Source organism: Embiotoca jacksoni, unplaced genomic scaffold, assembly GCF_022577435.1.
Source record: "Embiotoca jacksoni isolate LCO1_2020_lvr unplaced genomic scaffold, fEmbJac1.0.p SCAF_71, whole genome shotgun sequence".
In the NCBI taxonomy this organism is placed as follows: domain Eukaryota; kingdom Metazoa; phylum Chordata; class Actinopteri; family Embiotocidae; genus Embiotoca; species Embiotoca jacksoni.
Window position 1 is genome coordinate 854,931 of NW_027185427.1, and position 24,894 is coordinate 879,824.

General features: G+C 44.6%; 1 protein-coding gene across 1 annotated transcript; it reads right to left on the reverse strand.

Annotated features, from left to right (window-relative positions):
* Positions 1-10,773: 10,773 nt before the first annotated feature.
* hoxb9a (homeobox B9a) lies at positions 10,774-20,670 on the reverse strand. Its single transcript, XM_069177320.1, has 2 exons — positions 19,920-20,670; positions 10,774-11,613 (listed from the first exon to the last, which is right to left on the reverse strand). The coding sequence occupies exons 1-2, from the start codon at positions 20,530-20,532 to the stop codon at positions 11,378-11,380; spliced, it is 849 nt and encodes a 282-aa protein (XP_069033421.1). The 5' UTR covers positions 20,533-20,670; the 3' UTR covers positions 10,774-11,377.
* Positions 20,671-24,894: the final 4,224 nt, after the last annotated feature.

Genomic DNA, 24,894 nt, shown 5'->3' on the forward strand with positions numbered 1-24,894 from the left:
ACTGCCTACACTTCCAACAGAGGACACAGATTTGTTTTTTCTTTAAGTAGAGATAGAGGTTGGTTGGTATTGAGGGTGGTAGTGGTGTGTGTGTGTGTGTGTGTGTGTGTGTGTGTGTGTGTGTGTGTGTGTGTGTGTGTGTGTGTGTGTGTGATGGTGAATCGCAGCGAGCATCTCTCATTAATTGATCTGGTCTCATCTCCCTCCTTGAGTCCTTTACAGGGGAGCAAAACCCGAAAATGTCACGGAGCCCGCGAGAGGGAGGTGAAGTGTGTGTGTGTGTGTGTGTGTGTGGGGGGGGGGGTTGCGTGTGTGTGTGTGTGTGTGTGGGGGGGGGGGGGTTAATTGGTGTCGGTTTTAACAAGTACCGGCCTGTAAATGTAGCAGGGGTTTTAAAGGCAGTTTCTCGCCTCCGTCTCATTCCTGACTGCTGTGCAGAAAATAAACGAGCTCCACACATGCTCTCTGATCATCATATACTCTTATAAATATGATTTTAATCTACATGCGAGGAGGAGCAGGGAGGTTAATAGGCTAGAAGAAAGTGGCTGTAAATGCTTTAACAAACTATAAAGCTCCGTGTAACGGAGGGGCAGTGGGTGCTTGTTTACGTCCTCGCAGCAGAGAAACAAAAAGGGGGTGGGGGGGGGGGGGTCGTTTACGACGCGCCCTTTGCGCGAAACGGAGGCCGTAAAAGCCTCGATCCTTTCTCTGTATTTCCCACTAGACTGCGGGCCTTCCTGCCGGCTGTGAGCAGAGATCAAGTTATGGAGAAGGTTCAGCTCGGTGGTCAAAGATCAGCGGTCATCCACCGAGAGGGAAACCGAGAAATCCAGTTCCCGGGATAAGTCAGGCACGAGGAACTTCTGATGGATGTTGAACCGAACTCGCTCTTCTGATTTCGTTTAATATTATTTTGTTTTGCTTTCATTTCATTTCCAACCTGGACGCGCGCTCATATCAGCCGAACACAGTTCCTTTAATTTGTTTAGATGTTACTGCACTGACTCAGGAGGCCCAGACGTTCCCAGCAGAAGCCCGAATTACAGACAGCGTTGCATTAAATCAGCTGATTGTACGCCCGACGTCCTGAGGAGTAATTGCCGCAGTATTTTTCGAAGAATTACCCAGAATATGATCTTATTGAAACTTCACCGAGCCGTGTTTTACGTCTCCAATAAAGAGGTTGCTTATGAGATCTGTTGTGTGCATGTAAGATGGAAATGTAGTCACTATCTCCGATCAGCTGGCACGCTCACGAGCCGGTGTCCACACATCCCCTGTTGTCGAAAGATGGACTCCTCAATTAGGAGAGCGTGGAAGCGTGTTCCGGGTCGGTCCTGCAGAACACACACTCAGGCCAACACAAAGAGCGGCCGCGATGAACACGTTGGAGAGTTCCGTGCTGCCGTGAACATCTGCGTTCACACTCACTGCGGTTCATTCGGAGCAGGAAGAAACATCCAAAACTGGACTTCTCCCGCCTCGTTGTGCGTCACGTCCCCTGCGTCACGGCAACACCGATTCAAACATCTTAACACCGGAGAGAACGGATTTGAACCTACCAGGAAGGCCTCTCCGGAGCCTGCGCGTGCTGTTTTACCGGAGATCCGATGTTTCTGCACCACTGTACAGGCACAGATACGCCGACACTCTGATAGACATGTGGTGAGCTGCGTGCGTCCTTGGTGTGATTTTTGCACCAGGAAAAGTAAACATTTCCTGGTAGCCTATATGTATCCTGCACGCCAATGGGTCATTCCCAAGGCCTCAACCCTTCCTCTGCACGATGACAAAACAACCCGCCACTGCTTCAGAGGCCCGGATGTTCGGACAGAATCAGAAAGTCAACTCACTTCTTCCGAAAACACCTCTTTTAAAATACATATAAAAACAAATCCGTAGAGTTTCAGCCCCTTAAAGGAACCCCGGAATGTGTGTCTCCGGCGTGGGGAAACTGGCTTTCGTCCGAGTCCTGTTTTATCGATGGAGCACGAGCGCCATCAAGCGGCCGGTTGGAGTAAGGCCAGGGGGAGTGCTTGTAATGCGGCTTTATGGTTCTATTAAGTCCGCACATAAAGCTAAATAAGCTGCTTTAAAACAAAACTGCGCGTTGTAATTGGAAACCCGATGAGAGCGACGGTTTGGGATTTGTGGGAGAAAGAAACTGAGAGAGAGAGATGAGAGCAGGTCTGTTAGTCTGACCGGAAACCGGAAAACCGCCGTTGAGGCCGCATCTTTCTGGCACTTTAATAGCTATATTTTTAGATTCGTTTATAATTCATTAATCCATTCACAATATTATAACTTCAAACTGGGTCAATAAAATAAAACTGAGAATGTAACTTCACTTTGTCTCCGTTTTTTAAAAAATTTAAATCTCAATCAAAACTACAAATTTAACTCAGCATATATATATATATATATATATATATATATATATATATATATATAAAATTTAACAGTGTCTCTATCGGCTCCTGATATTATTGTTTTCTATACAATAGTATCACATAGAAACCCATATGTATTATATATAGCTCATAATAAATGCATTATTTGCTAATGCAGCATTTTAATTTAATTAGTAACGTAGAAGCAAATAACGCGCTGCTGCAGTGGCATTATAATAAAATCAGACAGCTAATACAAATGAAACACAATACTTACAAATAATTAAGTCATATTATCTACAAATGTTTTTTCTATCAAAATATTTGTATTGGTTGCGTTTAATTCAAATTCTACCACGTGCTGCTGTTTTAAACTGTAAAGACAAATATAAAGTGCGGAGATGTAAGTGAAGAGTTTTTATTACCGCAGATGATCGCTGCTCTTATGTGGAGTGTGTGTGTGTGTGTGTGTGTGTGTGTGTGTGTGTGTGTGTGTGTGTGTGTGTGTGTGTGTGTGTGAGAAGACGGCTAAATTACAGGCTGTAAACAGACCGTAAAGAGCGCCTGTTGCCATTACCTGAAGAAGCTGCAGCCCAGATCGTCACTTTCACCTCGTCAGGCTGCCATCACGGTGAGAACACACACACACACACACACACACACACACACACACACACACACACACACACACACACACACACACACACACACACACACACACACACACACACACACACACACACGGTGGGTGACACGAGGTCACAACAAATCAGCATACAATGTGGTGTGATAATAAAATAATAACAAGGAGTTCCCGCTCCGTGTTTCCACAGAAGGTTCCACTTCACGGAGGCATGTTTCAGCCTCTCGGGCCCCGCGCGCTCTGTAGGCCCAGAATAAAACGTGAGACGCGGCGTCTGCTGACTGCTTTTGTTTTTGGTGTAGTATGTGTGTGTGTGTGTGTGTGTGTGTGTGTGTGTGTGTGTGTGTGTGTGTGTGTGTGCGCGTGTGTGTGTGTGTGTGTGTGTGTGTGTGTGTGTGTGTGTGCGTGCGTGTGTGTGTGTGTGTGTGTGTGTGGTGTGTGTGTGTGTGTGTGAGTGTGAGTGTGTGAGTGTTTTAGACTGCAGAAATAGCCACAGAGCCAAACGGCCAGAAACACAAAGAAGCTCCCGGAGCTGAATGCAGAGGAGGCGGAGTGTTTATCACCAAACGCAGATTTGTTGATTTGTTGTTTTGCTTTTTCCCCGGTTTCCCGGTTTCCCGGTTTCCCGGTTCCCCGGTTCCTCCGCTGCCTCTATGTGACATGCAGAAGTTCCTAGAAGCTCTCTGATATTTGCCCTCTGCCTTCAGCTCCTATCAGCCCGTTTCTAACCTCCAGATAAATGATCAGCAGGGATGGGAAACTTTTCCTCTAATATTTCCTCTCCGTGTGGCTTTTCGCGCGCGCCCCTCTCCTCTTCCTCTCGGCGTGTTTGCTTTACAGCCGTTTAGTTCTTAACCTTCAGAAATTTATACGCTATAAACTTTTATTGCCGTCATATTCTTTTATTGCGCCGCACCGCTCTGAATCCTCCCTCTCTCTCTCCGCTTCTTCTTTCCGTCTTCCTCTTTGCTGATTTTACGACAGTCGGCGGCGGCTTCTTCCAACGCATCCGCTCCCGCATCCCTCATCACCCCCCCTCTCCCTTTCCCCCGAGCCCCCCGGTGCGTGCAGCACATCCTGCTCCTCTCGTGCTGTTTGTTTCCGCGTTTGAAAATAGGAAGTGTGCAAAACAACTGACGTGAGAAAGACGAAGATGAAGAGGAAGAGGAGGAGGAGGAGAGCTGCAGGAGCTTTATTGGGCCGGTGGGAGAAATACTATCAGACTTTCTCAAAGCAAAATAAAATAAAACGAAATGAAAGAAACCCTGACGGCCGGTTCTGACCTCCGGTGTCCGCGTGTGCTTCTCCAGTTCCAGAAGAAATAAATGTGGGAAGCTTCATACTTCCCGTGAGAAAAGAAATCAACCCGGTGTGACACGTGATGATGTTCAGATGATTAAAGACGGATCGGAAACATTTGGAAGAAACGAACGAAACGAGGGGCTTCTTCCACCGATCTCAAACCGGCCAACGGAGGCGAGATTCCCGCCAAACAAATAATCTGAGGCTGCCTGCTACAAACTGACATTATACTCAGAAATTTAAGCAGGGGAAATTATTATTATTATTATTATTATTATTATTATTATTATCATCACTATTATTATTATTGTTGTTGTTATATAACACTGTTGTACATATATAATTTTCAATTCATTTTATTCGTATTTACTGAGAGTTGACAAATCACAACTGTTTCTGACAAATAGTCCATATAAAAAATATGTATTCATTTTTTATAGAGACTTTTGTATTTATTATTATCAATACAAACATAGGCTACACATTTAGAAATAAAAACATCACACATTTGAGCTTTTCCACAAGTTATGTCGTTTATTATAGGTTTCTTTATGGACTTATATGTCTTGGTTGCAATGTGTATAAATTATTAATTATAAGAACGCTCATGCCTGTAAAATTCACAATAATATAATTATACAATTATAAGTCGAGGTATTATTACTATTGTTATTATTGTTGTTATTGCATTTGTGCTAATGCTGTTATTGTTGTATTTCATGTTATTTTCAGTGGTAATATTTCAGTGCAGCTGTACAATGTGCGCACACTGGTATCATATCTGCATTAGAAGTTATTATATTTCTCTCATTTGCAGCTGGAACATGTGCAGAGCAGCCAGCAGGATGTGGCATGCCGTCCAACTGTTAATGAGTCCAATGGCTCGTGCGATCTGATCCATACAGCCGCTTGTATCAGCGGGTCCATAACTCTCTTTGAGAGAATTTATGAATATGAATGATATTCTCTGCGCCTTGATGAATTATAGAAGCTGTGCTGTGTAAAACAGCTCATTTAGAGAGGGGGACAGGGAGAGCCGCTCTGGGTCCGCCGCGCGCTCATCCACCCAGAGTGCGTCAGTAAAGCCGGTTATTATATGAGTCTACATATAATTTTTTAATATGAGAGGATAAAGGGAAGACATATTGGCCACGTTCCGCCGTCTTGAAATATGATTTTTTTTTTTTTTTTTTTTGCCAGCAGCAGCACGTGGTTTTGTCTTCTGAGTTCATGTATAGTTTCTGAAAATATCAGTGAAACGATGAAGCTGCAACTACTTCAGCTAAATCATGCACAATGAGCCAATCTGGATTTTTTTTCCCACTGCCTCACACTGAGGACTCGTCACGGAGACAGGGGTGGAGGTGGAGGTGGGCGGGTGGGTGCACTGGGTGGCGTTTTGGTGACAATTTCAGCAACATAACCGCAATTGACTCCAGACCAGTGAGTTTCACACTGTCAGAATTATAGGTAATTAGAAACAGATTAAACACGAAGGGATTTTCTTCTGCAGGCTCGTGGGAAGAAACATTTGTGCTGTTGGATTATTTATATAAAGTGTCGTTTTTTAATCTAAAACAATCTACCAAACAAAATGGTTGCTGTTGTAGATGTCTGGCTCCACACTGTACTTACGGCTGACCCCGCCCTCTCACATGACCCCGCCCCCTCCACTCGATGTGACGTCTCTAGTGTTTCTGCACCTCCACAATTGAAAGTCATCTTCTTATCTGTGTGTGTGTGTGTGTGTGTGTGTGTGTGTGTGTGTGTGTGTGTGTGTGTGTGTGTGTTGTGAGACTCCTGCTTGCAGCATTCTCTGAGATTTACTGTGCCATGTGTCACAGCGCACACACACACACACACACACACACACACACACACACACACACTCACACACACACACACACACTCACACACACACACACACACACACACACACACACACACACACACACACACTCACACACACTCACACACACACACACACACACACTCACACACACACACACACACACACACACACACACACACACACACACACACACACACACCGGTGAAGCAGTTCGGGGCTGAGGCTGGAGGGAGGCCTGCAGTAGGAGAGCTAGCTGGGGGCTTCTGGATTTAATGAAGCTCGGACCCTGCGAGGCCTCAGAGAAGTATCACAAGTCCACAGATGGTTTATTGGAGGTCTTTGTTGGAGCCTGAACCTGCTTAAATCCTGGGGCCTCATCAGTGCAGCATGTTAGTGCTCAGACTCAGTTCACCATCACAGTTCTACCACTACAACGTGATAGTGCTAGCTCTACCAGCATTATATAATAAAACCAAAAACATTTATTTGACTGTCATGTGCTCATAAGCAGATAGATGTTTTTTTCTGTGAATCGGTGTATTTGTTTCAAGCAATAATCTCTAATAACCCACGAATAACACATTTCAGTGTAGTTGTGTGCATATTCAAACATTTTTGGTGTTTATTAATTAATTTACTGACAGCTTTAACTCCTATTCATGATTACATGAAAAAAGGTTAATGAATGCACAACAAAATATGATTCTAATACAAAGTATGACAATGATAAATGGATGCTTCATAACACAGGAAAGATGTGTGTTCATGTTACACTGTGTTGAATGATGTGGGATCTGTAAGCAGTCATGGAGGCTTCATTGAAGGCAGTAAATGCTTTAATATTCACTTTCAAAAGTGCCTCACATCTTCTCCCAACTGTCCCGGTGTGTTCTGACATCTTCTGCCTGAATGCTTAAAGTCAAGTGTTACCCAGGTTGTCTTGGTAACACTTGACTTTAAGCACATGCCAGTGCTTCTTCCCTGCAACAGATATTCACAGTTTTGCTGCACTGATTTTGCAGATCAGGAATTGTAGATCTACATCCTGTGAGCGTGCAGCTGTCTTCATCTGGAAGTTATATGTGGCGTGAATTGATTTTCTCTTGTCTTATATAGTTTTCATTTATCAAGTAACTTCATATGAAGTAAAAAACATTGATTAGATCAGTATTTGCTCAGTTTCCTGCTACTCAGCAGGCAGCGTGTTCAGCATGCTGGAGAACTGTCCACAGCTCTTCCTCTGTGGATTCAGCCTGATCCGCTCTGACTCCATGATGCTGAGTTCAGGGCTCCGTGGGGGCCACACCATCTGTTGCAGGACTCCTTGTTCTTCTCAAGTCTTTATGACTCTGGCTGGATGTTTGACCTCCTTGTCCTGCTGCATAGTGAATTCTGGACCAATCAGATTCCTCCCTATTAGTGCTACATGATGGAGTCTAAAATGCCCAAAACTCTTGCAGGCACTGTGGATCTGAAAAATGTGAAGATTTCTTTGGCAACAATGTTTGGGAAGGGTGGAGCAGCTCTGGAGGGATTTGGATCTCTGACCTCAGTATTTCTAAAATCTTGGCCATGCCCCTGTCTGCAACCACAATCACCAACAGCAGCAGCAGAGTGCCCTCACACAATTTGGGTTGGTGCTGCAGTGTTGGAAATGTACCCTCCTCACCGTGTTTCTGTAAGTGTGCATTGAACTCCTTTCTGTTAATATCGTATCCGTGCTTTCTTTTGCATGAACAGCAGACTAGAGAACTTTTACTGCTTCCAAAATTTCAGCTCCAGCTCTGACTGTTTCTGTAATGTGAGAAATAAAAGAGGAAACAGAGACTGGATCAGACTTAGTGTCTGTACGGGTCATTTGGTGCAGAGACAAACAGAAGAACCGCAGCAGCTTCAAGCTCCTAATGGACGGATGACGACGCTTCTAATGAATGCACCCATCATCTCTGTCTCTAATCTGTGTGTGTGTGTGTGTGTGTGTGTGTGTGTGGTGGTGGTGGTGGTGGTGGTGGTGGGGGGTGTTTATGGGTTTATGACAGTCTTTTGGTGTTGCAGCCAAACAGACGCCTTTAAGCTCCAATGTACAACTGAAGAGACACATATTTTCAACACATGCTGCTTCATCCGCTTCTTTCTCTTCCTCTCCGTCTCTTCTTATCTGGCGACGTATGAGAAGAAGACGCAGGCAGAGCTGATGTCTTTAAACGTTGCCATCACAGCTCCAAACGCACGAACACGTCCTCCCCATCCCTGCTAGATAGATAACCGTCTGTTTAATTAGCAATCGGCAGGAGCAACACAACCACACGGAGCCTGGTCGTTCTGTAAAGTCTCTTCTTTAATAGGAATCCAGCATCAGCAGTGCCATCACACAAAGAAACAAGAGACAACAACACCGAGGAAGAAGAGAGGAAAACATAGAAGGAGGGAGGGAACTCTTCACATGGAGGAGATGAAGAGGAGGAAGAGGAGGACTGCAGGTCGGCCGCTGTTAAAAAGCCTTTTACTGCGGCCACGTGGCTGAGAAACAGAAAGACTTCAGGAGCTGCGAGCAGCAAAAGACCCAGAAACCTCGTTCCTCAGCCAGGACAGGAAAACACTGGGGCAGAAAGGAACAGACAATAACTAATATAAAAATCATAATTTATATATAGGGCTATGGAAGCGTTGCTTCATTGGAATCAAAGTTTTTCTTCCGTCCCAAAACATCAGCAGAGACACAGAGAGCTCATCAGACTGACATGACAACAGTCGGCACAACAACATGGAAAACAATATCAAGAACAAAAAGACAAATCATCTACATTACAGTAAGAGGACAAAATAATATTCAGCATATTCAACTCATTCCAATAAGAAAGACGAGGTTACTCACTTTATATACAATAAATTAGAAATGTTTACTTTTTAGGAACTTCTATGTCTTTTTTTAAAATGTTTTTTTTCCTCCTGTAAGCATTCCCCTTCGACAGATTTAACACACAAAGAGATAAAGGACGAAATAACGTCTTCAAAAGGACTTCGGGCATGCGCAAACCATGTAAACATTTGTACTCAGATATAGATTTGATGCTGCTTCTCTCTTTTAAGACGCGCGGGAAGGGCTGGCTGTGGACCCCTGGAAACGAACTGCACTGAGCAAAGATCCGCGTGTGTATGTAAACTATAATACTATAATGTGTGAGCGTGTGTGTGTGTGTGTGTGTGTGTGTGTGCGTGAGGGATTTTTATGGTGGAGGTGTTGTTTATGATCCGTCCATAAAGCTGCCATTGGGCGCCGTGAGTACGCCGACACTTTGAGAAACGCCACAGTGGCAGGCCGGCCTTCCAACATGGCCTCTTCATGTTTTAACAGCCCAATCAATACAACTCTGCATAAACTGCAGTCTAACCAGATAATACTCAGAGTTAATACATGTTTGTTCAAGCATTTTGGAGTAAATCCTAACTGATGCCTTGTCAGCTGATAGAGGGCTAGACTTTAAATAAAACCTCTGTAATTTTATTTTCAGGGATAAAATGACAGAAATATAGAAAATGGTCAGTAAACATCAGAGTGGTTTGCTGTTTCTAATTTCGTTTGGAAAGCGTTGGAAACGTGTTTCCAGTTGAAATGAGAGCGAAAGCCTTCTTGCATAGCAGATATTACGTAATATATGTATGTACAAAAATAGAGCTGATTCTTTTTTTAAATGCACGTTGAATAAAGACTGGACGGAGGTGAAGTATCTTCATGTTCTCAGTGTGCTGGGCGCAGACTCGTGCTGCATGCTCACACCGATCTGTGCGCACTAATGTGCATGAAACAAGTAGCAGCCGTGAGGAGTTGTGTACTGGCCGTCTGATTAAAAGTGTTTGTGTTTAAATACAGTTTGAGAGTTTGTGGCGTGAAAGCATGCAGAGTCAGAGGAAGTCCATCAGAGGCTGCACTGAAACATCTGACAGGGGTTCACACCAAACTGAGTCTTGCTTCTTAATTTGACCGATGGATATGAATTATTAAAAACCTGGTGCTCTATGCAGTATCCCCTCTCAGATAAAACCCCACTAACTCCGGGCTCGTGGGAGGCGGAGAGCTCGACTATCGATAGCCGATACAAGTCGCAGATGAGCCGCCGCCGCAGCGCATAAAGCATCCGGAGAGCCGTCTGAGGGGCGGAGATCCACCGTATCGACAGCAGCCTAATCGGATCTCTGGCTGCTGAGTCGGGGGAACACCCCTGCCCACCGCATCACTTCCACACACACACACACACACACACACACACACACACACACACACACACACACACACACACACACACACACACACACACACACCTCTCGTGCCTCCTCCGGTATCTACTCATTACTTTAGGCCGACAAGCGGGAAACAAACGGCGGCGGGCTGCTTGTATCTTCCAAACATTAGGCGCGTACTAATCAAATTCTAGCAGAAGAAGAAAAATAAGCACGAACAACAGTGTGTGTGTGTGTGTGTGTGTGTGTGTGTGTGTGTGTGTGTGTGTGTGTGTGTGTGTGTGTGTGTGTGTGTGTGTTTCTTCGTGCTCATTAATGACCATGTGAAATACGGCCTTCTGCACCTCCGCGCGCCGCCGGTGTCAGCCACTGAAAAATAACTAATAAAACGGTAGAGCAGGGATTTTTTTAATTTATTTTTTGGCCGACCCCTCCTGTTTTGTAGCATCAAAAGGCTGCTCCCTTTCTTTCCTTTCACAATGCAGTCTAATATCAAACCCTAATTAATAGTCGAATATAAAACCCCACAGACGTAAAACGAAAAGTCGATGAGGTCATCGGACAAACAGTCTTTTCCACAATTTCATGAGTCCAACTCGTTTAAAGGAGAGGAAGTCCAAGAAGACTCATCATCATCACCCAATAAAACAAACGCCAATGGTTCCAAAGTTTCGTTCTGTTTTACTGAGCAGTCCTTCAGACCGTCCTCAGGGCCTGTCAGGAATCAATAAAGCAGCTGATCGGTTGGATTGATCAGCTCGGTCGGACTGGAGCTCACGTGTTCGGTCCTGAAGGTTAAAACAGATTGGAAACAGCAGATATGTATATTTTTGCAGTTCTTGGAAAGGCCATTTTGTGTAAATAAGAAACAAAAGGCTTTATGCCGGATATACGGGCTGAGCGCGTGTGCGTCTAAATGTATGTGCGCGTGTATTTGAGCTCGGCCTGCTAGTCCTTGGGTTGGTCCTTGGTCTGTTTCTTCATTTTCATCCTCCGATTCTGGAACCAGATTTTCACTTGCCGCTCGGTCAGGTTGAGTGCACGTGCCACCTCATGCCGCCGGTCCCGCGTGAGGTACATGTTAAACAAAAACTCCTTCTCCAGCTCGAGCGTCTGGTATTTGGTGTATGGGCACCGCTTCTTCCTGGAGGAGCGTGCATGCAACCAGTTGGCCGAGGGGTCATCTGGAGAAAGAGAGGACGGGAACAAAGAAAGACAAGCAATTAGGAATAAAATAAAAGTAAATCCATTCTCTTTTTTTTTTAATTTATTTATTATTTTTATTTATTTATTTAATAAAACTCAGGAAACAAAGCAACAAAAACTCTCAGAAGAAAATATCTGCGTGCGTAAAAGTTGTAGAAACTTGTGCCTAAAAGATTTTCTCTGACACACCTTACTTGGTAATTGACACTTCAGTGCGTAAACCGAGGTTATGGTGTCAGCTGGCTGTTTTATTTCACTTCACCAGACGGCCTGCTCAGAAGGCAGAGTAAGGCCGGGACTCCTCAACATGCAGATGTAACAGGACAACATGACGGAAATAATCTGACTTTTAAATTACAGAGGCTCAATTCAAAAGTTGTGTATAAAATAAGTCAAACAAAAGAACCTAAATTCAACGGAATTTAAAGTGTCGGAGGAGATATGAAGAACAGTTCACAGGAAGAGAGAGGACTTTAAGCAAATGACCAACTTTAGTAATTCTGCAAGCAAAAAAAAATAAAACACAAGTGGCGGGAAAAAAAGGCGGAAACGGATAAAGGTCATACAGGAAGAAATCAATTAATTGGTATGTAAAGAATTCACAAGAGCGGAGGAGAGGACGAGACGGAACCAAACACACCGAGTACTGATGGGCCAAGGAGACAGGTGAGAGCAAGAACTGGCGCCAAAAAAAAAAAGAAACAAATTAAATACAGGAAGTAATTAGAGTTATTAAAAAAATATAAATATAAAAAAACCCCTAAAAGGCAGAACCAGGATAAGTTGATTACCGGACATCAGGGCAGGTTTGTGTTTGAAGGTGACCTTCAAAGACGAAGCTGCTCTGCTCAGGTAGAAATAGGCTCCTTGCTTTAGTACGCATGCGTGTCTTCAACTGAATCTTATTTTGTGACCAAAAACGGGAGCAGATTAATTCTCACTCCTGATGGCAACAAACACACTCATACACAAAGAATATGGTCTTTTTTGGTTTTGTGAGAGTGATGAGCACTGCGTCACTTCTGAATGCTCCTGAATTAATAAGCAGCGGGAAATGTGTGGGAACACAGGAAAATATGTCTTATGTTCATCTCCCGCGTTTCATGAAGGAGATCCACGTGATCTCCTCACGGTTCCCTCGGTTGATCTCTGGACTGTTTGAGTAAAAGTAGCACAGTTTCTTTTTGACATCAAGTACCCTCCATTTTCCCGCGTCACAACTATAAGCTCCAGCACGCGAAGAGACATAACGACACAAAGTCTTTCATGGCGGGAAACTACGACTGAAACGGTGAACAACAAGTCTGCGAGGAATAAATTCAGCTGCTCTGACATGTCACATTTCGATGAGAGAAAATGATGAATTCCTGTCGTCATTTTTTTGCATCTCCCTTCTTTTCTTCTGTCTATCGCCTCCCTTGTTTTTGAGGCCACCCTGGCTTGCCCCCTCAACCCCTCCATTCCCGCCACCCCACCCCTCTTTATAGCTTGCAGGCCGATGTAATTATCAGAAAGTTCTTGGTTGGGGAAACCTCTGATTGGTTTAGGGCTGAACACACTCAGCAGAGAGCTGAGGCTGCAGGAACTCTCACGGCAAGCTTCTTAAAGGACAATTACAAACAAAATAAAGGAAGAAGAAGCTCAATTTTAATCAATTCATAAACATCTGTTTTATTTTTTCCATGAAATAATGATCTATAACTCACTCAGAGCTGGTTGCGGTTCATTTCAACTGTTTACATCCTCTAAATAAAACCCAGAGCAATCATCCCCTGTGGTTCGGTCTCGCTCAGTCAAACCAACAAAAAGACTCTTCCACCAGAGTCAGTGAAATTAAAAACAACTTCTGTAGAAACAGGTAACATCTCTGTCTAATCATTGTAAAAGGAGTTATTTCTCAGTGAGTATAATTAAAACAAATAAAGAGAACGTTACAGAGGCCGTGATGAAGAGCAGCAGCAGCATGCACAGCACAGATCAAGACCCCACTGGGATTATTTCCAATGCAATGAAGAAACAACAGCTTTAACTATTGTTCCTCCACTGCGTTTTATCAATTACACCATCGCAGTCAGCAGTGCAGTGCCAGCAGTCTGCTACACAACCCAAATGGCACTCCTGAGAGGGGACTCCACTCTGGATAGGAAAAAACAGCTTTACATAAAGTCACCGCGTTATTCTTAAAGAGGTGATGGAAGTCACACTGACTGAAACGCAGCACACACGTAGTCCAAGCAGCAGGACGAGGTTCAGTCTGGGTGTTCAAAGCTTCATACTGCTGAGTGACGGCAGAACAGACAATCGGGCTCTCAGCAGGTTTGAAGAGAAAGAAGTTACAAAGGAGACTTTGTGTTTACATGTAAAATACAGCCACAGTCCTGCAGCCTCAAAAGGAAGAATCCCTCACAAGTCATGGGCAGAGACAGCTTCAGCCCCTTATGATGCTGAGCAAGGACAATTACTGCGCGCGCGTGTGTGTGTGTGTGTGTGTGTGTGTGTGTGTGTGTGTGTGTGTGTGTGTGTGTGTGTGTGTGTGTGTGTGTGTGTGTGTGTGTGCGTTACTGCCTGAGGAGGCAGTCTTTTTCCGAGATGAGTTGGGTGGGTGCTTTTGTCTGTCTTCAATTTCACTGGTAATATTTCACTGCATGACAATCACACTCGCAACAACTGCAGACGACATGCGTATGAATTGTAAACAGAGTTGTGGCACCAACAGTTAGTTTCCATTCTGCATGGAAGTCCAATTCCTCCTGGATAAGAAAATAAAATGTCCTCGTCATAAGACCAAATTTGCGCTTTGAAACTATGTTTTATTTGAAGTTTAAATGATGTGACAGTATAAGTCACAGTGGGATAATAACCTCTCATCCTTTTCACTTTATTTGTTTTGAGATATCTCTATTTTTCACCCATACGTCTTCTCTAACCTCATAATTTAGACTTTTCTGTAAGTGTTTCCTTTTCCTGTTGGATATCATTTCTTGTAGAAAAGACACACAAGGAGGTGCTGAATAATACATCAAAGCAACATAAATCTTAACCCACAGTTTATTATGCAGTTATTATTACTATCATAACTTTTATTATTATTGTAACACCTGTTTTGAGCCATCGAACGTGACCTATATTAACGTCCTCGCTGTCAATCATCTGCCCTCGGGGTTGGATTTCATAATGAAAGGTGTGTTGATTCAACAATAACAAACTCTAAAAATTAGTCCCTCATTGTGGATATCACAAATCTGATTCATCAGCAGATTCTCATCAATCGGATCAATAAGCTATCTGTTTCAAACAGAACCACTTCCTCCCTGATTCTCCCAGATTCGGGAGAAAAATCCACTAAAGTGATGACCATGCACTGCTTTTTTTTATTTCTTATAGATGAGAGAGCCTTAAGAGTCCCATTGGAAATAATAAAATACAATAAATAAATACAAATATATGAGTTATCTGTTTTCTTGTTGTCTTGTTTTGGTGAAAAGCACAAAAACCGTCCAACTCTGAGGACTTGCATAGCCCCGCCCACTCCAACACTACAAACATGTAGGAATGTACCGACGAACAGGGCCATGGCTTCTTTTTTTTGCCTCATATGAGGGATGTGAGAGGTTTTCCTGCTCGGTTTGCTGGTGTGTAAACTCAGCAGATTGGAAACAAGACACTTCGGGTTTAAAACGATTGGGAGACAAAGATGGCCGCCAGTGTTGGAAGCAACCCCCCCCCCCCCACACACACACACACACACACACAGACTTCCTCCCTGTGTTGTTCCCACCAGCCGAGTTATAGTTAGTGGCCATCGTCAGTAAATATGTCTTTAATATCCTCTGGAATCAATTTCCTCCAACATGACCGGTGTGTAGAAGATCGATTTGCTCTCGAGGCACAATGATGCCTGGTAAAGAGGTGGAGCTGGGGGGGTGAGGGGGAGGTGGAGGGTGCGCTGCTTTTGTCCCACAGTAAAGTGGGTGCTTTGCATTCCCTGCGTGTATAATCACCTCGAGGATCATACATTACTCTCGGAGTTGTGCCGCAACCGTGGCTGTCATCCAGGATGACAAACCAGCTGACGGGTGGTGGGGGGGTGGGGGGGGACCCTTTTCCTCTAAGGACTGGACAGACGGGCATGATGATGGATGGAAAGATAGAAAAACATGTAGGTGAGGAGGGTTCTAGCAGGAAGTTGTCCGGCTGGATGAAAACGTTTCTACTCGTGTAAAGCCGCCTGCTGTGGCCTGTACGACCCTGCAGCACCATGTGTTTAATGGTTCGCTTACACAGTATGTGTGTTTGTCTAGGTGTGTGTGTGTGTGTGTGTGTGTGTGTGTGTGTTCACTTTGATGAATGCTTGGAAACAGTGATGAAACGGATACAAGACTAATATCACGTCTCTCTCTCTCCGTCTGCCTCCCTTTGCAATTTCACCCTAATAGTTCCAGAAATTGACCTCCCATATATCCTAAAGGCACGTTATTACATTTCCCCAAGTCGTATTTTATGAGCCCCCCGCCCCCATCCCAACACCCCCAACCCGGTACACCCCATCTCCCCCCAACCACCAACAGCAACACGCCAATTAATGGGCTTGTTCAGCCGCCGTTATAACTTAATAAACTTCAGGGGTAATAACTTTCTGGCTCTGCCTGGCAGCAGCAGCAGCAGCACAAAGACTGAAGTGTAATCTCCGAGTTGATTCTGGATGGACGCCCGGCACCAGGAACACAAAGAGAAATCTGTAGCTGGATGCGGCTGTAATTGGATGTGACGTCTGGAAAGGTGGGATTCCAGTGATGTTATTCACACGGCAGCCATTTTGAATAGATGCAGAGAGAAATCGGTCCTATTAAGATACACCATGCAGACACTTCTTATTCCTCCGCCTGTATCGTTATCACAGGCTGGATAATCTCGCCCTCAAGATGAGCTGCCGGTCGGGAACCTTCACAGCGTCTCATTTGATCCAGTTTAAATGTTTGGAGCAGGAATCAGGACAGTTGGTTGTGTTGATAGAATATTCTGGGGGAATGTCTCTGTTTGCCTTCACAAACACCAACTACATCCTGCTTATTATCAAAAGAAAAAGCAGCTCTGTGAAATCTGCCATGCAGTTATGTTTATAACAAAGTCAAAGCTCCGGGAGGATTCTGGCCGCGGCTGAATAAGACACTGTTCGTCCACTTATGTGAACACGTCTGAATACAACGCAGGAACAAAACAACAATGAGGCCTCTGAAATGTTACGAATTCTTCCTGAAATAACTCAGCAAAGTTTCTGTCCTTATGCTTTCAATTTACAGATAATAGTCAAATGCACTTTTGCACTCTCTCCCGTGAGAAAAACTATTCTGGACTGCGAAACATTTTCTCGACACAATCAGGAGCTGAGTGGAGACTGAAGCTGTCTGAACTTCTAATCCACCCTGAAGATTAGCAGTAATATTCAGGTTAGGTAGAAAATAAATGAAGCTCGTGAGCTTTAGAGGTGCTGAAAGGCCTCTTTTTGAACCTGTAGACACAGACACGGTTGCAGTCTGAAGCTGAGCTAAGTGGTGGCTTCAGCCATGAAGCTGACGTCAGTCTTCTCATCCAACTCTCACAGAAAAGCACAGAAACACACCTCGGTCAGATATTGATGAATTTAAGCCAGCAGTGAGGGCAGCTCATTCCAACCCTAACCCTAAACTTCTTAGATAGAGACAACGTTTCACTTCTAAACACACTAATTCACACCAACAGTGAGAAACAACCATGGCTAAAGGAGCATGTGTATGTCCAACTGTCCCAGAAAGGTCACAGAGCCTTGAGGAGCTGGTTGGTTGTGTGCTCACATGACAGGTCCTACTAACACACTCAACTAACACACTGCTGTCCAGACACATGGAGACACAAACCACAAGAGCAGCTGCTGACCCTGAAGACAGCTCACAGGGAAACCTTTTTCTGTTCTTCAGACAACTCTTGGTCCATTTGCACCGACAAACCTTCCTGACCACCAGGCCACGCAGACACACAGTGGGGACACCGTGTTATTGGTGGAAAGTCTAATAATTCAGGCTGGAGGCTTCTGGGCTCCATCCAGCCGAACCGCTCCATGCTCTGATGGATTGCACGCTCAGATGCTCTAATAAGGTGGCTGTGTGTGTGTGTGTGGAGGGGGGGGGGGGGGTGATTGTAACTTGTATTTCTTCTGAAAAGGCCAACATGTAGGTGGAAGTCTCTCTTTCTGCCTCGCGCCCTGCGCGGATCAGAGTCCTCGGACAGATATTAGATTTATTCAGCAGGGTCAGAGGAGGGAGACAGAGCCCGTTCACATGCAGCAAAAACAGCTTTTTTAAAAAGTCTAATAAATAATTTTCTAAGGAAACTCATTTCTGTCCCGCCCAAAATAAGTCAGGAGGTTTTGGAAAAGAACTTCGAAGGGAGCCAAAAACCGCCAACACGTGACGGAGTCGGTGTCGTTAGTTGGAGTGATGATAGAAAAACAGAACAAACCGGAGACCTCCGCGGCCTTACATCAGCATGACTGCTTAAATAGGAGTTTTATATTATATTATTATTATAGAGTGAATAAAATAGTAACTTACACGGATAACCAACAGGCTATATATAAATAAATAAATAAATAAATATATATATATATATATAGACACACACACACACACACACACATGGTTGATCTCTTTTTTTCCTTCTCCTGGTGGTTCTCTCGCTGAGCCCATTCCTAAATGTATGCCTGCTTGAAGAACCTGCTGTTCTCGTCCTGACTGTCCCCCTCGGAGGACGGTCCCCCTCGGAGGACGGTCCCGTACCACAGAGGCTGAGTTATGAGGCCTCTGCTCGATTGAGAACTAATCTAGCCGGCTCTGTGTCGAGGCGCCGGTCAGTGATGGACGGCCTCAATCTTTTTATCATTTTAGAGGAACACAGACTGTGAAATGCATTCATGTGGTGGAGAGAAAAATACGTTACGGCGTTTGGGTGGAAAATAATACACTGATCTATTATTATTATTATTATTATTATTATTATTATTATTATTATTATTATTATTATTACAGAAGAGTGAGATTGAATGATTGGTCTTTAACTTGAGAAATACGCACAACGCGCCCGTGTGGAGGTTACAATAAACGACGGGAGATGAAGAGGAAGAGGAGCGGAGCGGAGTAACGGACCCGTTTCAGGACACCCAGCCTCAGCTTATTAACGGACTGCTCACCTTCACCTGAGGAACACAATCCAGCCGGTGGAGCTCCGGAGCTCACGCCGTGCTGGAAGAAGCAGGAGGCCTACGGGCTTTTCCACACACCGTGCTGGCTACTTTGCTTTGAAGCAGTTGGCTCCAGAGAGATTTTCTCACTGAACCGGACAGTGTTTTGCAGAGTGAGCTACACCAGGAGCCTTCAAAATGTAACGGAGCGGAGACGCAAGCGCGTGTGAGTGTGAGGGAGATAACGGGAACCCTACGACCTACAATCTACGTGTAAAAACGACGAATCAAAGGCACCGAGCACTCGGTTCTTTTCAAACAGGACAGGAGTGCGCATGTCCTGACCATATAAAGGTTACCCAAACTACCTTCTGCTGTCAGACTGATGGATTTGAGGAAGAAGAGGACAACAAATCTCACTCCTATTTCCAGACTTTTTTTTCTGTGCTTTTTATTTATTGGTCCTGCTCTGACTCGTTTAAATCATCCTCCTCCCGAGTTAATCCCTCTCAAGGTTTCCAGCAGCACTGCAGTCTTTTACTTTCTACAAGCCTCTGGAATACATTCATATAACTCTAAATTATACACGTGACACTATGATGTCGCTTCATGTTTAACTGAGCACCCCGAGTCCTGTCAGTCACCCAGTCTGGTGGGGATGAAATGAACAGGTTGATGGAGTCATGTTCCCTTCCTCACTTTGTCAGGACTGTGTGGGGTATTGATTCTAATATATTTGTAGTTGTTACTGTGCTTGTTTTCATTATATTCAAAATTATTCCAGGATATTTGAAGATTGCACCACATTAAAAAAAAAAAAAGAAAAAAAAAAAGGGAAACTGTCCCCGTGCAGGCGCTGCTGTGGCCCCGTCCCAGAATATGGTTGCTGGTTTTTTTTGTTTATTTTTGGAAGATACGAGCTAAATATCCCAGAAAGTAACAGAGCAGAAGGTGGAGGCACTTCTGCTCTCCGGCTCTTTGTTCTGTTTTATGGCGGCATTAAAAGCATTTACAATCTCTGCGCTCGCTCTCTGCCTCTCCCGCGCGCTCTTTCCGGCTTTAACAACTTACTTTGATCCGGGACGTCTTTGTCCTCACTCCCCTCACAAATGTCCTTATTTTCCTCGAACCCTACTCCCGCGATGGCGGCCGGATGGTGGCTCAGCTCGCGCGCCGGCGTGGACGTTGACTCCAGAATGTACGTGGTGGTGTCGTGCGGGTGCTGTCCACTGATTTTGGGTGGGATCTCCCCGCTGATGTGGCCGAGCTGAGGCTCCAGCTTGACCTGCCCCGTTTGGCCCTGCCCCGGGACAGGCTCGGAGCCGCGCGGCGAGCAGTCCAGCCATGAGCGAATGTACCGTGTGTCCGCGGCGGGCACGTGCTGGGCTGGGATGTACGGGTGGTAGACGGTGGGGAGGCCACTGGCACCGTGGTGCGGGCTGAACGGACTCCAGGACGACGAGAAGACCGGAGGCTTCGGCTGGAAGCTGCAGGATGGATAGGGCTCGGGGAGGGGGTGTTCCGCGTGCGCAGCACCGCCGGGCTGCCTCCCTCCAGCAGCCGCAGAGGAGCTCGAGCCGGAGTACTGGACGCTGGAGAAGCGGGCTGGAGCGGAGAGTTCATCGCTCTCGTGACTGATGATGGAGTCCACGTAATAGTTGCTCAAAGTCCCAGAAATGGACATTCTCGGACATTATCTGCGAGACGCCGCGAGCTCACTAAACGGAGTAGAAGAAGAGAGACATTAGGAGATTTTCTTCTCTTTCCCCTCTCTCTCTTTTTCTTCTTGTCTTCTGTCCTTTGCGAGCTCTCCCCCTCCCTTCCTCTCTCTCTCTCTCTCTCTCTCTCTCTCTCTCTCTGTCTCTCTCTGTCTCTCTCTCTCTCTCTCTCCCCCCCCCCCTCTCTCCTCCAGCCCCCTTCCTTCCAAAAACCTCGCGCACTATAGTGAAACAAAGTGCCACAGCCTGCAGCCTCGCGCGGCGCGCGGGGGTTTGTCGGCTCTGTTCACAAGGCGCAAACTGATTGGTCGGACTTTTTCTTCGAGCCTGAAAAAGCGTCGATGGAGCGTAAATCAATCCTGCACGCGGACCTCCCTCTCTCTCTCTCTCTCTCTCTCTCTCTCTCTCTCGGTCTCTCTCTCTCTCTCTCTCTCTCTCTCTCTCGGTCTCTCTCTCTCTCTCTAATAGATTACCCCTTTCTAAATAAATTGTCTTGTTTATATGCAATATGTAAAATGAGCAGTCCGTCCGTATATCTGCTCGGTGTATCTACGGCCGCTGTCAAACCAGAATTATATCAAACCGTTAAATTCTGCTTCGGCCTGACAGCATGTATGAAATGCAAAACAGAGACAATGGCTGACGGCCGCCATTATTTTTATGTATTTATGTTTTTTTTGTGTTTTTTTTTTAACCTAATCACAATAAATGCGCGTGCATTTCAGTGCCCCCCCCCTCCTTCTTTTTTTGGAAACAACAACAAACACACATTACTCGGAGAGCAGCCACTCTTGCTGAGTTGTGAACAGTCACTTCAATCAATCCCTCCATCAGGGAGAGTGCCTTTAAAGCACTATTAGTAGTCATCAACAGCTACTTTCTATCAAAGACAAGACAGACTGTAAAATTCTCACCTTTATGTTTAATTATTCTTCCACTTTCTGGGTCTGCTCGAAGCTCCCAGTGAGCTGCAGAGCCGGCTGACACTCTTTTATTGGCAGATTAACAGTCATTTTTGTTAACGAGCGCCATTAAATCGGGTCCTGCGCGGTTACGTCGCTTGTCTTGACAGCGCAAACTACTTCAGCTACTTTTTTTTGGGGTCCTTTTAATACCATAATAAAATCGTACATGAGGGCGGCTGCTTTGGTTTTATAGAGCTGATATACGGCCTGCTGGTGCGGACCGTAAACGCGACTGAAGCTGTGTCAGACTTCCTCCCGGCCGGATGAAGGGCGCTTCTCACTCAGCGGTCAGGCTGCCATGAGGAAGCACAGCTTCGGACCGCAGCTCAGTGGACTAACCGGGGACCGAAGCTGGAAGCTGGAAGCTGGAAGCAGTGAACCGGAATAGAAGCTGCAGCTGGCTCTGTTGCTCGGTGGTGGAGCCGGTGGTGGGCACTTCTGCTCAACCAGCAATGTTGGAGGAATAAAATTCGTCTTTACGCTTTTCATGAGGAGCAGCAGGCTGAACTGGTCGGGAGGCCAGACTTCTGACTTCCAGCTGACCTTTATCAAAGTCACCTGATTGTAAGTCTTTCTATTTCTTTATAATTATCACAGGCGCGGAGTCTCGGACTCTTTGGAGAGGCCCGGCTGCCACTCGGGGCTATAAATCCGATCTGTGCGTCGCATTCGTAGCTAACATCATTATTTATGACGATTAAATATGAACTGCGCCTTGCTTATGGGGGTTAAAGCTGTTATTTACGAGTATGAAGGTAGGCTGCGGCGCTGCTTTCACATCTGCTGAGGAGAAATGATGACTGGGACCAGAGACTGGCTGAGTGGCTCATTTCAGGAGCAGCAACGCAAACCCAAACCAAGAGTCCATCAAAGGCCGACGCTCCGGCGCAGCGCTGGCCTTTGAGCTTGAATTCACCACATTCATCTGTCGCTGTCTTCAAGGACTATTCCAGCTCATCTGGAGGGCTTCAGTCTGAGAACAGCGACACAATAAGAACACGACTGAAAATAAGAAACTTCATTCAAGGTTTTTCGAATCAAACAGAGTAAAGTCACCGTCCGATGTGAGCTGTGTCCCAGAAGGCCGTTAGCCTCGAACAGTGAGTGTGATGTAGAAACAGCGTCATCGTCTCCCTCCAGTGAAGTAAAACATGATACAATACACAAGAGGAGATTTGGCGTGCGTCGCTTCACATAGTTCTAAACGTGCACGTTACGCAGTATTTCCAACATGCTCAGAGGAGAAAGCACCCCCCCCCCCCACCCCCCACCCCACTCCCAAGTAGACACTCAGGATATTTTTCAGTCGGAGCGGCCTCTCCTCAGACCGCAGGCTTTGGGGATGTTAATTTCGGAGGGCCTCCGCCCTGCCGCCGGCCGCCAACCAGGCAGCGCGTTAATTGGACACACTGGGTCTGAAAAAGCTCCACATGATCTGCAAACCACCGCCATATTCTCAGCGCGTTTCCTGAGTGCTTGTTTGATAGAAATAAACCACTCTTACACAAACATATTCACAGTTTGCGTTCAGACATTGTGAGTCTTTTATCCTGTTTCATTTAGTCATGGCCACAAATTCAAAAGTGCATCATGAAGTTCAAATATTTTCTGTTGGTCATTGCACAGGTTGATGAAGATGAGTCGGCCCGCTGGGATGTCAAATGAGGCAAAAAGAAGAAGAAAAAGCTGCCAGTAGTGAGTACTGCAGCTGCATGCAGGTTCCAGCCTCGCTCGTTGTTTTCTACCCAGTCAGACTGACGGGAGTTTTTTTTTTACACGAAAAGTTCTTATATGTTTATTAAAAGTGAACTGAGGCTGTGATCAGAACATAGAGTCATTATCACCTACCAGAGGAATTAGGTAGTTATAATCTAATAAATAGTGCGCATCTCCTTTTCCTGAGATGTTATATTAATTCCCAAAAGAAGAGTTTAAGAAACCAAGAGAACTCGTCAAAGACATTACATTCCAGCATTGCTTTTTTTTTTTTCCTCACACATTTGAAATGGCTGAGCCGCCCTGTCAACGAGGCTGAAACAAATCCAGGCGGTCAGTTTTATTTCCTGGAGCTGAAGTCTTCATTTCAACTAACGGGCATATATATATATATATATATATATATATATATATATATATATATTTATATTTAATTCCCCCTCAACCACGGCTGGTTTTGGTGAGAATTTATTGTGTCGGGCTGCAGCACGGCCTGTAGAGACAACTCATCAGGTTGTAATAAGAAATCATATTTTAACTAAAAAGTCTTTTGAACGTTTATTATTGTCTATTAAAGACAGCTTTCATTAAAAAAAACAAATAAAAAAAGTTGACAGGAGGTGGGTCAGGTATATGAAGTCTTTTGAATAACTAATTAAACGCAAACATGTCGTTTCAGACCAGTTTATTAGAGGAGAACTTGAATTATTAATGCACAGTGTATAACATTATAAAAAGGTCAGATAACAATAATAATAATAATGCAGACGCTGCTTTAATATTTACAAAATGTCAGATGCTAGCCAAACTTCTCTTTGGAAGTTTTAATATAAAATATAATATTTTAGAAACATAAACCAGATCATCCTTTTGGTGCTTTTAACTTTAATGTAAAATGTAAAGACTGAGGTCCCTTTTTTAAATAGTCAAATACAAGCTGTTCTTTTTTCATTAATTGTTTAGTATGTTGACTTTTTTTTTAATTCAAAAGAAATATATATATATGACAACCAAACAAACATGACAGTACATGTGTATCTCTTAAACTTAACCTGAGTAAAAAGGAATTTTTTTCATTCCCAAGACTGGAAGTATGGAGCTTTAAAACATTTTAAACATTTAAAACAACTTTTCTTTGGATAATAGACACTTATGGCTGAATTTATCTAATCAATATCCATCAATTTGGTAAATGTAACCTGGTCATTCTACCATTTTTCTATCATCAAATCTAATATGCAGGACAATATTTACCACAGTATACTTTACATATATATTTCTGATAAAAAAAAACCCAGTAATTTAATATGATTTGTGGTGAATGATCCATATTTAATATTCTCCTTTGCTGTTGTGACCTGACAGTAAAATAAGAGCCAGTAAAATCATGTGAGCGCTCGATGGGCCTCACAGATTATACAGCATCATATTTCTCAGATTAAAAGCTTCAGGAGGTTTCAGGCGTTTTCCCAGAGCTTCTTCACAGCTCAGCTGCAGTGGGAAGGTTGTTTGTATATGAAGTCAGTGGAGCCGTGTTACAGCCGTGTTACAGCCGTGTTACTGACGTGTTACAGCCGTGTTACTGACGTGTTACTGACGTGTTACTGACGTGTTACAGCCGTGTTACTGACGTGTTACAGCTGTGTT